A 13,283-nucleotide genomic window follows, 5' to 3' on the forward strand; every position below is an offset into this window, starting at 1 on the left:
GAGGGAGAGTAGGGCTGGAGGAAAGGTGTAGCATAGTAAATACAGGACAAACGTGGATGGATCGGAATCATAATATCCCCTATGCATCTATCTGCACATTTCTTATATTCTGTATCCACTCCCATCCTTCTGTTGGGCGTGTAGCGCGCTCCAGATCCCTCTTGCTGATTCTGATGCAGGAGCAGCTTCCAACGTCGAATTCTTCAAGTGCTTGACCTTCGCTCCGGAAGAATTCAGCAGGATGTTGACCTGTGGGGGAGAGATGTTCGGTGAGTCGCAGTGGGAAGGCATGCAAGGACAAGTGGAATGGGAAGCAGGTGTGGGGATCATGGGGGAGGTGTGGTGAACGACGGGAAGGGAGGGGAAGGAGGGGGTAGTGAGGGTAGTGACAGACATCAGCATGATGCAACTAAAAGTGCCATTAAAGAGGAGAGTAGTGAAGCAAACCTACCTTATTGCTAACCTCGTCCATCTCCAGTCTGTTCACGCAAATTACCTTATCCCGACCGTTGACTACGACACGACAGAGTCAGCTCAAACCAACTCAAACATGGCTCCCAGCCGCGATTATATATCACAACCTTCTGAGCCTCATTTCATGCAGAGTCTCAATCCTTCACAGCAACTCACCATAGTGGCCTCTGACAACAGCCGCCTTTCCCCTCTTCAGTCTTCTGACCAGGATCTCAACGTCGGGGTTTGCTCGAGCAAGATTCATCAATGGTTTTCGAATGAATGCTCTATACAATCGATAACAAAGTCAGCTTTGTGCTTCCCATTCCTTTGCCTTGGTACCATCATTGATGTCTCTCTTTTTGACATGTACGATTCATAACATGCACGGTATTGTAGGACTACTCACCTTACACCGTGTTGTGAGGGGGACTCGGCATCGTAATCGAATATCAACTTTCTCAGAGGAGTCAAGAAATGTCGATAACCAGGGACCGGAAACGTCTTTGGTAATGATGAGGAAGAAGGGATGATTCGAGGCATGGCGAGGTATTTGATATTAGATGATGTGTGGCTGCTTTCACTATATATGTCGAGATGTCAAGATGTCTGAATCTGTATGCTGAACGTTGAGATTGTTGTGAATGATGCAAGAAAGGTCGAAGATGGACGACAAACGTCGGAAATCTCAGAAAGTCAAGGTGAAGCCAGGTGATAACAGGGCCGAGTGGCACAATCAATACCACGTCACTAAAACCTTCGTCTGCCCGTCTGCTGTTTATGAACATGGGTTGATGCATGGGACTGCTATCATGACTGCTATGCACGATTCTCTGTGGATTTCTTAACCTATTTTCGCTCCTCGACGTCTTATGGAGGTGCTTCCGACAACGGATTCAGCACACTTTCTCCTTTTCACATGAATAACCTTCTCACTCGTCAACGATCACCACATACGCCTCACTGAGAAGTGACAACGAACTGTCCACCACTACGATTCATTGCTCCGTCCAAATTCGACGCAAAGTCCTTCGTGAGCGCCTGCGGGACTTCGGCCACTACGACCTTTCTAACACCATTGACCTGCTTGGTAGTCCACGTCCATCGATGCCACAGCTGACCGGTCTGGTTCGTCCAAGCCGACTCCCAGAATGCTCCGTTCGTGAGGGAAGGTACGACCTGGATCATCGTCTCAGCAATGACGGACATAGCTTCACGGAGTCGTTCCTCGTAAACCACGATCGCGTTGATGCTGGGTATACAGGCAGATGGAGCAGCTGATCTGGTTATCTGTCGAGTCGCGTAGGATGGACTAGGTCGAGGCTGATCGATCTCAACGACGAACATCGGGTCGAAGGACTTTAGATTGGGCAAGCTCTGAAGGATGACTGGGAACAGTTCCTGCATCGAGAAGGTGGCTTGTTCAGCACAGGACTTTTCTACACTATCGTTATGTTTTCCTGACTGAGATTGCCCACTCACAAAGGGATAGCAATCCTTAATATCCGAATTCGAGAACTTGAGGTCCCAGCCGCTAGTTGAGGGAGTCGCGATGATCGCTCCAATTGTATTGATCTTTTGTATGTTACCGACACTCGAAAGCGAATACTTGAACGACGACATGTGGAGGGTTTGCAGATAAGGGAAGTCGGAGACTGCCTCGATGATCGACGCACAACTTTCTTCGCCGTTAGCAAGACGGATGAAAAGCGTTTCGATCGCTGGCGTATCGAGTGGGTACCTCTCTTTCCACCCGTCGTAAATGGAAGTTATGACATGGCCTGACTTGATGATATGCCCTTGATCTTGATCATCGTCATCACTTCCATCGTCTTCGTCGTCTTCTCCTTCCGTAATAGATTGGTTTGTGCACATCTTCAGGTGACGGAGCTTCGGTGCAGCAGGTACCAACAAGCGGGGGAAAGCGGCGGCGCAATTTCCACATTGGACTTCGATGGACAGCGCAGTGAGGTTGGGCAGAAATTGAGCCAAGGGTCTTTTGAGGTCGATCGTATCGCGATCATCACCGAAAAAATGTCGACACATGGGAAGATCGCGAATGATGAGCTCTTCGAGAGAACATAGCGTGTTGAGGAAGGTGGTCAAAGCGATCCATTTCCCAAAGATGAGAGTTTCATCTGAACGATCCCACGGGATGTTGAGCTCGAGCCGTCTGTGATACCGCATGTCAGCCTTGACATCCATCGACCTATCCTCCCTCTGGTTGGAAAGCGCTCGCCACTTACTTGATACCTTCCAGCACAGACGTCGGAACTCTCATCAACCAATCTTCTAGCTCTATCCAGCTTTTCAACTTCAAATGGAGATTCTTTGGCACCAACAACCTCGACAGCTTACGACAGGTCGCCCTGAGCGCCAAGTAGTCTTTGGCGACGCTTCGATCAATTTCGGATTTGTAGTTTTCCCAGTGAGGGCCAAAGGAAGGAAGGGGTATGGCATGATCGCGGTTGGCGAAATGGGCGACGTGGAGGAGGATCTCGTCGCTGAGGTCGAAGAGTCGTTTTGGCATGATGGGTAGATAATGCTAGTGAAGGTGAAAGTCTACTATTTCAATGTGAGGTGATTGTCTTGGTGCCCTCTGTTCGATGGAGGTTGGGGACGAGTGGGCACGATGAACTATCCACGTCGAGCTGGTAAACAAAGCGTGAAGCCAAGACGTATTCGACTTGCACTGCTGATCAACGATCACTCGTGAGCGTATTTGTAGGAAGAGAGAAACGACAAAGGTGGATGAAGACGAAGTGGAAGAAGCAAAGTGAAAGAGTGAATCTGAAACGTCGGGTTGATTGGACCACGGCGTACAGATGGACACACACACACACACACACACACACACACACACATGTACACACAAATGATGCACTAGTGACACGTGCCTCTCATCGACACAATCCATTACACGCTACAGGCATACATGCATACAACAACTATACTCATCTCGAAGTGATAGTTACTACAGCCGTTCGCTTGCATCACCACCCACTATATCAGATTAGCATCTCCGGCCGCATTCCTCGCCCCATCTTCGTTACTGGCGAAATCGTCCGTGATAGTTTCATACTCGTTATCGACTTTTGCAGTCCTTCGTCCAGACCGAGTGACATTTGTACTCCACGTGAACTTGTTGTGACTTGTGAGGTCAACCTCTAGTTCGCGCGCTTCCCATAGTACTCCACCTTGAAGGGTAGGTATAGCGCCTATGAATGCTTGAGCAAAAGCTCTCATTGCGGATTTCAATTGCGTTTCGTACGCAGAATGCGAATTGAGCATCCACCCAATGTCAAGCTTTTCCTCATGATGTCGCTTGTATTCAGATCGTGTGAATCCTTTTTGCGGCATTGGTTTGAATGGACGATGAGACCCTGGATTCACGGTAAAAAAGCAATCGATGTACTGCAAGCTCTTGAAGTCTTTGAGATGATCTAAAAGGTCATCCTGTAAGCGGTCCAAAAGTTAGTCAATCATGGTACGAGTGGTGAGCAGCGATACGATTCACCATATCTATCTCGCCGAGATCCGCGACATTGGGGGTAAATTCCCAACGATTCGGGTAGGATGTAGCGTACAGGTTCACATCGTCGCAAAGCTGATAGGGACTCCTGTACTGCTTCCCGTCGTACTTATATGGAGTGACGACCAGTTTTCGAAGCTCGGGAAATTTGGCAGCAGCTTTCCACAGTGGAAAGCAAGTCATCGATGGGTTGGCTGTTCGAACGTACAGCGTTTCGAGGGGCATCTCTCGTCTCTCGTTGGAGTCTGACCAAGCCGTCCGCAGCGAATCCAAAAAGTGGCCCGAGTCTACATCGGCTGAGAGAGCGCTGGTATTGGAGCTGACTTTGAGATGACGAAGTCTCGGAGCAGCAGGTACGAACACCTTCGGTAACGATACTGCGCAATGTGCGCATTTCACCTCCACGGAGAGAGATTGTAATACTGGCAAATACGAGACATCTGGAAAACGTAAGTCGGGAGAAGAGGATGGTTCGGATAAACCATGTGAACAGATTGGGATGGAGGCGATGATGAGCTCTTCGAGTCGAGGGAGGGTCTGCAGGAAGTCGGTGATGATCGTCCACTTTCCACCTGCGTCGATGGATTTGCCGTCATGTTTCATGTCAAGTCGGACTCGTCTACAAATGGGAGATGAGGAACCAGAAGGTTAGAAAGCCGCTCCTTTACGTTTCAACATCTCAATACCATAGAGCTTATGTCATCAAAGTGGTATAGAACTCACCTGACAGTCCTGCACAGATCCGGCGATGCGGATTGCATCCACTTTTCCAATTGCGTCCATCGTCGTACAACCAGATGCCATTCCTCTTTTCTCAAAACGTGTCTCAACCTCCTACATGTCATACGCAAGTTCCTCTGTGAGCTGCCCACTTCACCTCTGATTTCGGAATCGTAGTTCTCCCAATGGGGTGTGAAAGAAGGTAACGGGACATCCTGATTGCCAGGCAGGTATTGAGAGATGTTGAGGATGATATCGTCACTGAGGTCGAGGAATTGTCCTGGCATTTCGTCTTCCTTTTTTTATTGGATGGACAGGACGCGGCAAATGAGGAGAGTGTTTGCACTTCGCTGAGAGCACAAGTCCGTACCAGAACCTCGAGCAAGGGAAAAGATTTGTGCAGAAAGTGTTGATATGTGAGATATGCGATGAAACGCGAAACTAACATTTGGTGGACGTCACTTGTCTCGCGAGGTATACGAGGCAACCTCCACCGGGACAAAGTGGCACGAGTCACAGTAAGAACCTACATCTCACATCAAAGCCATGCTAAGAAGACATACATACGAGAGAATCCTGCGTCGAACGGAGCGAATGAGGCGCATGACTCGCTACTGCCGATAGGTATACTTGTATCGATCCACAGAATCGTACCCGTGATTAGACCATCGCACCCCCGGCAGTTCAACCGGAACAATCTATCATGCCGTCATGATTGGTCACGAAATCGTGAGTTACAATTCGAGGCGTCTCATTGACAGCGATCATTGGTTGGGCATCCCCATCCAGTCTCCATAACCAGATGTGCCATTCTATGGCCTCCCAGCGATGTTCGGACGTATATTCAAACTTGACTGGTTCCCAGAAATTACCAGAAGTCAGAGTCGGAACTGTGTTCACTAGAACTTGCGCTGCTTCCGACATGGCCTTTCTCATTCCATCTTCGTACTGCCTGAATTTACTGCTGTGCTGCCATGTTCGAAGGGCGGATGCGCTGGCATGGGTTCGGGGGGTAGAACGTCTTTCTACTAGTTGTTGTGGCCGATGTTCTCGGTAAAGGAACAGAATCGGGATATCGATCACGGCTAAATAAGACATGGGCGCAAGCCGTCTGCTGAATTCCTCCTGGAATATGGTATATCATAGATGATTAGCTTGATCCACCGAAAATTTAAAGTATCGATTGTCTCACCATGGTGGTGAAGTGGCCTGAATTAGGTGGAATCCATAGAGCAGTGCCAGATATGAAGTGTATTATCTGGCCTATCATTCTCGGCCAAGGATCTTCGTTATCTTCGTCCTCTTCATGTAGAATATCGTAAGAGGTGATCGAAAGATGTCGGATGTTGGGGAACGAAGAAGAAATCACGTCCAAAATGTCAATTTCTTCCCTCCTGTCCCCTACAGTTATTCGAACGAAGAGTGTCTCGATCGGAAGTTCTGCCTCATTGTTCATCTTTGACCATCGCTCGCTAATCTGATCGAGATTATGATTTGTTCTTGGCGGGTCGACCGTCTGGGGACGACAACACATCTTGAGGTTCGCAGTCGAGGTGCCCCTGATGCGAATAGGGCAGGCAACGTATACGAACAGTATTCACATCCCACTTCCACCGATAAGGCGGATAATCTGGGGAGGAAAACATGATTGGGGGTTTGAAGATGTTCCGTATAATGCGATGGTCCTCCGTGTAGGCAGATCGGAGGTACTCTCGCGATGACCAGCTCTTCCAGCGAAGTCAATCTGCTCAAAAAGCTGGTAAGGATCGACCAGTTATGTCCAATACATCCGGGTTCTGCTGTCAGGACCTTTCGAGCGCCTTCGATATCCAATCTCAGCCGTCTAAGGACGGACGCAGTGGATTGTCAGCATTCCGGAGACTCAGTGGACGAGTCGGGAATAATGATTGAAGGCTCGACCTACTTGATCCCTTGCGCAACACTGCAAGGCATATTGTTGTGCAACCTCCTTAGCTTGTCCCAAGACTTGAGCGTCAGGTGCAATCCTTCCAACTGGAGAAGATCATGCATTCTTCTACACGAAGCCCGCAAGTATCTGTGATTTTATGAGGAAAAGGAGTTTATGTCACTGGCATAATTCGCCCAATGAGCACCAAATGATGGGATCGGTATATCCCTATCCTCGTGAGCGAGCTGGGCGATGTAGAGAAGGGTTTCGTTGCTGAGGTCGAGCAATCCTTTCGGCATCGTGATGTAGTTATCCGATGATGCTGCACTATAACATATAGTTGCGATGATGAAAAAGTGGAAGAAGTTAGAAGATGCACACCACAGTGATGAAGGTATTGTAACTTACGGGAAAGTAAGATGTCAAAGCGTATGACTTGAAACACCACTTGTTCAGGGTCCCCTCGGCGTGTGTGCGATGTGTGTGAGGCCTCGCGAGTGTCCACAACAACCAATCAACCCCGTCGCCGTAAATAGCTTTGCGGTATGTCTACTGCGCACGGAGCCAGTCATTGAGTGCAGTGTCCGTCTCGGAGTGGCATGGGACACAGAAAGTAGGACCACAAAAGCTGAACACAATCACTCGTGAGTTCATTCCGATCAATGATTCTCATCAATTGATTGCCACATTTCTCAACCTTCTCCGCACCAAGCTAGCGATACTGAGCCAGGTCTACAGTACATGTATTTTGTGTATATATTTACAACGCGTATAAAATGATGGCTTGACTCGGTCCCGCAGCCCGTGATTCCGATGTCCTGAGGTATCGCCAATCTTCATAACGAGCGGAAATCCGTACCGTCGCGGTTGAGTGCAAAGGATTTGCACACCGATAGAGGTGATGAGTCAGTCACTATCGCCGGCTCTATGCCATCTTTGAGTGACCAGTACCAAGCATTCCAGGACCAGGGTTCGGATGGTTCCCAGAAGATCCCTGATTTAAGTGACGGAATGGCGTCTATCAACATTTGTGCCGCCTGAACCATGGCTGTCTTCAAATTTTCTTCGTAGATCATCGTACGGTCGAAAAGACTTTGGGAACTTTGGGAACTTTGGGAACAGTTACGCTCTGTCAGAAAGGTGGATTTCGTTTGACGAGCCGTCGGCTTATTGGTAGTGGACGAGGCTCATCGAGAGTAATCTCGATTATGACGTCCAGTATCTCCAAGCGGGGATGTGCTTTTAGGCTGGTTGCGAACTGTGTCGATTGAAGCGACCCGATTGTCTGTCAGCGGAAGCACACATACTCGAGCTGTATGAGATTCACCGCCCGAATCATCCACTCTGACACAATTATACCGATATCAGGTTCGTAGGAAAAGGACAGCAAACCGTCCATCGCATAATATTCATGGTCCGGATCAATACCGCAAGTGATGATCGAAAGTACACGAAGCCTGGAAGCCGATGTGATGGTATTCAGGGCTGTAAGGGCATTACGTCCATCGAGGGGCACACGAAGGAAAAGTTTTTCGACTGGGAACTCGTCGTTGTGGTGCCTCAAGGACCACTTGAATGCGGCATCTGCGAAAGTACATCGAAGCACGTGTGTTGACGTGTCGAATGTCCCATTTTCATAACACATCTTCAGGTGACGGATTTGAGGGGCCGCGAGGATGAATAGTGACGGAAGTAGGCTTGTGCAATCGTGGCATTTCACTTGTATTGACAAGGCCGATAGATGAGGGAGGAAATCATAGGGAGGAGATCGGAGGCTTTCTGTTGTGTGACCGATATGCTCGTGTCGACAGATTGGAAGGTCTTTTATGATCAGTTCTTCCAAGTTGCTCAGACTTGCCAAGAAGGTTGTGATTGTCGTCCATGTAGGGAAGACCGCATGCGATGCCAAGTCTTGTTCGCCGAAGTCTATTTCAAGTCGTCTGGAGGGACGCGATTATGGAACACGTCAGTTTTCTGACGAGCGACCTCTTGGGAGTGCAGTGCCATGTCGTATTGACCCACGTTTCACTCACTTGATTCCCTTAAGAATATCTGGAGGCGCATCTAGCATTAAGTCCTCAATTTGTTGCCAATTCGAAATCCTCCTGTGCAGTCCTTTTAATTCCAGCAGTCCTACCATATTTCTGCACGTCCTGCGCAAATTTCTATAAGCTTCACTGGCGCTCGGATCGATATCACTCTTGTAGTTCTCCCAATGAGAGCCGAATGATGGGGTGGGTATGACATTGTCGCCATGCACAAAGTATGCAATGCGGAAGAGATTCTCGTTACCAAGGTCAAGCAAGCCCTTTGGCATTGTGGGTGATACTATGCTGTGAGCCACTGCAACGAACTTGATCTGCAACGCTGCTGATGATACACGATGATAAAGATGAGAACTGAGAGACAAGGAGAGATGATGACATTGTTCGATTTATAGACATCCTGGCATCACCACCTGAAACGCTGCACACGCATCAAGGGTCACTAACAAGCTGTGCTGGACTTGCTCCAGATTAGTCAGTACGCTTCCAAAAATACATTGACGCCGAATCGCAGCGGTTCGATATTGCTATGCGACACCAGTGTGGGAGAATGACGCGACGATGTGGACGGAAGGGTACAGTAGTCGAGGTATCACGAGCGAGGATTCCATAGCTGTACGGGCTGACCTTTCGAGTCCACGACCTCGTTCCTTTCGGTCGGTCGCCCATCATGACATTCTTCTTACGCCTCGGCTATCTCCATGAACACATCAATTCAGATAGCTGCATAAAAGGCAATGGTCGCAGAGTTCGAACATATCCTACTGGCCGCCAATGTAAAACGACTCTGATCACGTCATCATAGCTTGCTTGATCCTCATGCAGGTCGATTTCGGTACCCCTCCGCTGGAACCGTGCTGCGCCGGTCAACGCCGTCTCGATCAGACACCGGGACTGAAGGGTAGTTAGTTAGTCACCGAAAGATTACATCACTCCGAGTATACAGTATCCGCTGGCCGTACTTGACCAATCATGCATATCACATTACCCTCTGAGCCATCTATTCTCTCTCGTCTTTCGATGCGTATCTATCTGATAAACTACATCATACACAATTGAAAGTATTAGTAATTGTACGTATTCACCCAAACACGATGGAGACGATCAACAACGCCGTTCAAGCCGTTCAGGAGAGATTTGTGACCAAGCCTAGAGAGCCGGAGGATTGGTTACAGGCTGATCAGACGGAAGAGATCAAGCCGGACGAGGATGAGAAGATGTAAGTAGGGGCGTGAATAATACGATCATCTGGATCATAAAAGGAGTGAATGCTGACCCCTTTCCGTGCGACAGTTTGCGAGTAGGAGAGCTGGTACATGATATGCAAAGGCACAACTTTGACGCACACCAGCACAAGTTCCGAGGGACCCATGTGAGTGGCGAGCGTTCCTCCAGACCGAGGGGGACGGGGGGGGCTGCTCTCGTATCTTATCATGTCATAGACTGTGATAGCTGATGGTAGCCTCGTAAATGCACAGGTCAAGTCTCTCGCTTTCGTGAAAGGCACACTCAAGATCAACGATGACATCCCTCTTCATCTACAACACGGTCTCTTCTCCACACCCGGCGCTTCTCACCCTGCCATAGGTCGATATGCCAACGAACCCTCCTTCATCTTGCCAGACAACCAACGTGCGCCCCGAGGATTCGGTCTCAAGATCTTTGATGTTAGAGGTCATCGACTTTCCCCCGCTCCGGACGGATCGACAGAAGCTGGTACACAAGATTTCTTATTCAACAATGCTCCAATTGTGGAGTTGACGGATCTAGATACAACCATTGAGATCTTCGAGTTGAGGACAAAGTATTTTGATAGTCCGACGAGATTGCAAGCGGAACTGGCCAAGAGATCGGATAGGCTGAAGCAATTCGCACCGAGTATGTTGCCAAATGAATACGTCGTTGCGGCGACTATGTATTCCCAATGTGAGTGCCATGATCTATCATCAAGTAATTGCGGCTGAATAATGAAGTTTTGGGTTCTGTTGTCTAGCTGCATTCAAATTCGGTCCTTATGCGGCCAAGTTCTCCCTCCTCCCCACATCGTCCGACCAAGATGAATTCAAGGGTCAGACGATCCCCTCTGATGCGGACACCACCTTTCATCGCGATCACCTGAGAGCCTATTATTCCTCAAAGGGGACGTCATACGTGCTTCGAGCACAATTCGCCTCGGATCTCAAATCTCATCCAGTCGAAGATGCTTCCGTCGAATGGTCGGAACTTACTTCGCCATGGCATGATCTCGCGACGCTTACCTTCCCCTCCCAAGAGACGTTCAGCGATGCGAGGAGAATTTGGTGGGAAGACAGAATCGGTCTTTCACCCTGGGACGGATTGGCTGATCATAGACCGTTGGGAAGTATCAATAGGTTGAGAAAGAAGGCGTATGAGATGAGTAGAGCTTTCAGAGAGAAGGGGAATCAAACGAAGGTTTATCTTCCGCTCAATGTGGACGACATGCCGGAGTAGCGGCGTGAAGGAGATAGTAAGCTTGATTGTGCACCGGAAATTCATGATAGTATGATAGCACAATGGAGGTGTCATGTGGCTTGCATAGACGTGAAACGCTCGGATGCACACCTGTATAAACGAGTGCGAGAGAAAACTGCTATCACGATTCCCTCATCGTGCTGGTTCTGTAACTGTTGTACAAGGGAGTGAATGACTATAAGCTTCGAACAACCTGATGACCACCGACTTGCGAACAAGTTTTGACCTACATGTCTGCAAGGCGCATAGTCCAGCTTTATTGTCCGTCCATATCGTCCATTAACCCATAATCATCCTCTTCGTCCATACCGCCGTCTTGGTTACGGCCGAACTTTGGCGCGATCTTAATAGGAACGTGGCAGAAAACCGGTGTGAGGTCGGTCTGGGTTCGGTCCACTTTCCACGTCCATCGATTCCACTCGTAACAATTGTCTGGGTCCTGGTTCCAGAAAGCTCCGGATTCCAATCGTGGTAAGAGTTTGATGAGGGCTCGGGCATTATTCATCATGCTGGATCGTGATCGTTGATCGTATCTCTCCCGAACTGCCGAGAATACTTGATAGTCCTCCGTGAAAGATCTTCGACGATCGCACAACTGGGGTTCCCAGAACTTCTCAAAGGTATACACGTGAGGAATGATGGCCAGCATGCAGTCGATATATGTCAAAGTGGGTATCGCTCCGAGGAGTAGGATGGCGCAATTCTAGGGAGAGATTGAGTTGTAAGGTCTGGGCAGTTTGCATGGCTTCGCTCAGAAACTCACCTCGTGTTGTATTCTCTGGGATCTAGGAGTAATAGCTAGCCCGTCCGTGGACTCCATCGGCGCTTCTTGAATCTCCATCACCGCCTCTGGCAAGTCGTTGTAAGCAGTGTATTGATGGAGTGAAAGCTTTTCGATGCTTGGAAAACGGGAGACGGCTAACAAAGTGCCGTTGACAATTTGAAAAGTTATACAGGCGAGTTTGATGATAAGGGATTTGATTCTCGATTGCGTCTCTGGATGTCGCATTGACCAAACCGCATGGAAGTTGCGCAAAAGGTCACCGCAATCGAGGGGCCCGTACCCAGCACAGAACCTGAGAGTTTGCAGGTTCGGTGCTGCCGGCACTAGCAGCATGGGTAGAGTGTTGGCGCAATACCTACATGGAACTTGGATGGACAAGGCTGATAGTGTCGGGAAGAAGTCATGAGGAGGAAGTCGGAGATCTTCGAGATTAGTGTGTTGCGTGTGGTGTCGACAGAGAGGTAAATGATGGATGATGAGCTCCTCTAGAGAAGTCAGACTCGAGAGGAAAGTGGTTATTGCGGACCACAGTGGGATGATGAGCTTGGTATTCTCCTTATCCGGTCGCTCCAGCCTCAGCTCCAATCGCCTAAGAGGAAACATTAGCCATGATATTCATGCATGTCGTTTCTCAATGTCATCGAAATTGGTAATGGAAGGGGACCTAGCACTCACCGGACACCTCGGACCACCACATCAGGGACATTGGACATCCATTTCATCATATCTTTCCAACTTCCAACCCTCAAATGTAATCCCTTCAGCTGGCATATCCGATGCATTCGCTTACAGGTGAGTCGAAGTCGAAGGTAATCGCGGGCCACTGTCGGATGAATATCACTTTTGAAATTCTCCCAGTGCGCGCCAAAGGAAGGAAGGGGAATGTCCGAGTCGCCGTGAACGTTTCCTGCAATGATGCGAAGAGTCTCGTCGCTAAGGTCGAGGAGGGTTGGCATGTCGCGAGAGAAATTCAAGGAGCTGGTATCCTAACGGAAGGGGTGAGAAGAGGAGTTTTTGGCAACGAAATGAGAGAAACAAGAAAGAAAGAAGAACAAATACTGTACGTGTCCCTCTGATTAATTTGGTAACTTACGAGGAGGTCAAAGCTGGAAAAACGGGACAAAAGCAGGGGTTTGAGCACAGACCACACACCTTGAAACGACGCAACTCCCTCGAAATGACTGTCAATCATACAGTATACATGATAGATAACCTTGATCATCGGTGCGGAGCAAATTGAGGTTGTCAACGCTCACTCATCGATACGACTGCCATGAATATCAGCATCGATGAATACAGTAGATGTATGTGAACAGACGGAACCCTTGCAATGCATAGATTCGAGAT

General features: G+C 48.8%; 7 protein-coding genes across 7 annotated transcripts; 1 reads left to right on the forward strand and 6 right to left on the reverse strand.

Moving 5' to 3' along the window:
* Positions 1 to 102: 102 nt before the first annotated feature.
* On the reverse strand, positions 103 to 996 carry CI109_104160 (mitochondrial 54S ribosomal protein mL43; the record flags this gene model as incomplete). Its single annotated transcript, XM_032004095.1, has 4 exons — positions 103 to 249; positions 452 to 513; positions 631 to 740; positions 863 to 996. 4 exons carry the CDS (start codon positions 994 to 996, stop codon positions 103 to 105), a joined length of 453 nt encoding a protein of 150 aa, XP_031861697.1.
* Positions 997 to 1,413: 417 nt separating this feature from the next.
* On the reverse strand, positions 1,414 to 2,983 carry CI109_104161 (uncharacterized protein; the record flags this gene model as incomplete). The annotated part of the gene is made up of 3 exons (XM_032004094.1): positions 1,414 to 1,854; positions 1,936 to 2,626; positions 2,700 to 2,983. The coding sequence occupies 3 exons, from the start codon at positions 2,981 to 2,983 to the stop codon at positions 1,414 to 1,416; spliced, it is 1,416 nt and encodes a 471-aa protein (XP_031861696.1).
* A 473-nt stretch (positions 2,984 to 3,456) lies between these two features.
* On the reverse strand, positions 3,457 to 4,992 carry CI109_104162 (uncharacterized protein; the record flags this gene model as incomplete). The annotated part of the gene is made up of 3 exons (XM_032004093.1): positions 3,457 to 3,909; positions 3,971 to 4,604; positions 4,709 to 4,992. The coding sequence occupies 3 exons, from the start codon at positions 4,990 to 4,992 to the stop codon at positions 3,457 to 3,459; spliced, it is 1,371 nt and encodes a 456-aa protein (XP_031861695.1).
* Positions 4,993 to 5,389: 397 nt separating this feature from the next.
* Positions 5,390 to 6,658, reverse strand: CI109_104163 (uncharacterized protein; the record flags this gene model as incomplete). Its single annotated transcript, XM_032004092.1, has 4 exons — positions 5,390 to 5,830; positions 5,898 to 6,221; positions 6,314 to 6,548; positions 6,630 to 6,658. The coding sequence occupies 4 exons, from the start codon at positions 6,656 to 6,658 to the stop codon at positions 5,390 to 5,392; spliced, it is 1,029 nt and encodes a 342-aa protein (XP_031861694.1).
* A 792-nt stretch (positions 6,659 to 7,450) lies between these two features.
* CI109_104164 (uncharacterized protein) lies at positions 7,451 to 8,931 on the reverse strand (the record flags this gene model as incomplete). The annotated part of the gene is made up of 3 exons (XM_065967425.1): positions 7,451 to 7,715; positions 7,922 to 8,554; positions 8,648 to 8,931. The coding sequence occupies 3 exons, from the start codon at positions 8,929 to 8,931 to the stop codon at positions 7,451 to 7,453; spliced, it is 1,182 nt and encodes a 393-aa protein (XP_065823497.1).
* Positions 8,932 to 9,753: 822 nt separating this feature from the next.
* On the forward strand, positions 9,754 to 11,131 carry CI109_104165 (uncharacterized protein; the record flags this gene model as incomplete). Its single annotated transcript, XM_032004091.1, has 4 exons — positions 9,754 to 9,878; positions 9,953 to 10,031; positions 10,138 to 10,585; positions 10,653 to 11,131. The coding sequence occupies 4 exons, from the start codon at positions 9,754 to 9,756 to the stop codon at positions 11,129 to 11,131; spliced, it is 1,131 nt and encodes a 376-aa protein (XP_031861693.1).
* Positions 11,132 to 11,408: 277 nt separating this feature from the next.
* Positions 11,409 to 12,892, reverse strand: CI109_104166 (uncharacterized protein; the record flags this gene model as incomplete). The annotated part of the gene is made up of 3 exons (XM_032004090.1): positions 11,409 to 11,855; positions 11,916 to 12,525; positions 12,612 to 12,892. The coding sequence occupies 3 exons, from the start codon at positions 12,890 to 12,892 to the stop codon at positions 11,409 to 11,411; spliced, it is 1,338 nt and encodes a 445-aa protein (XP_031861692.1).
* Positions 12,893 to 13,283: the final 391 nt, after the last annotated feature.

This window comes from Kwoniella shandongensis, chromosome 7 (assembly GCF_008629635.2).
Source record: "Kwoniella shandongensis chromosome 7, complete sequence".
Classification (NCBI taxonomy): Eukaryota; Fungi; Basidiomycota; class Tremellomycetes; order Tremellales; family Cryptococcaceae; genus Kwoniella; species Kwoniella shandongensis.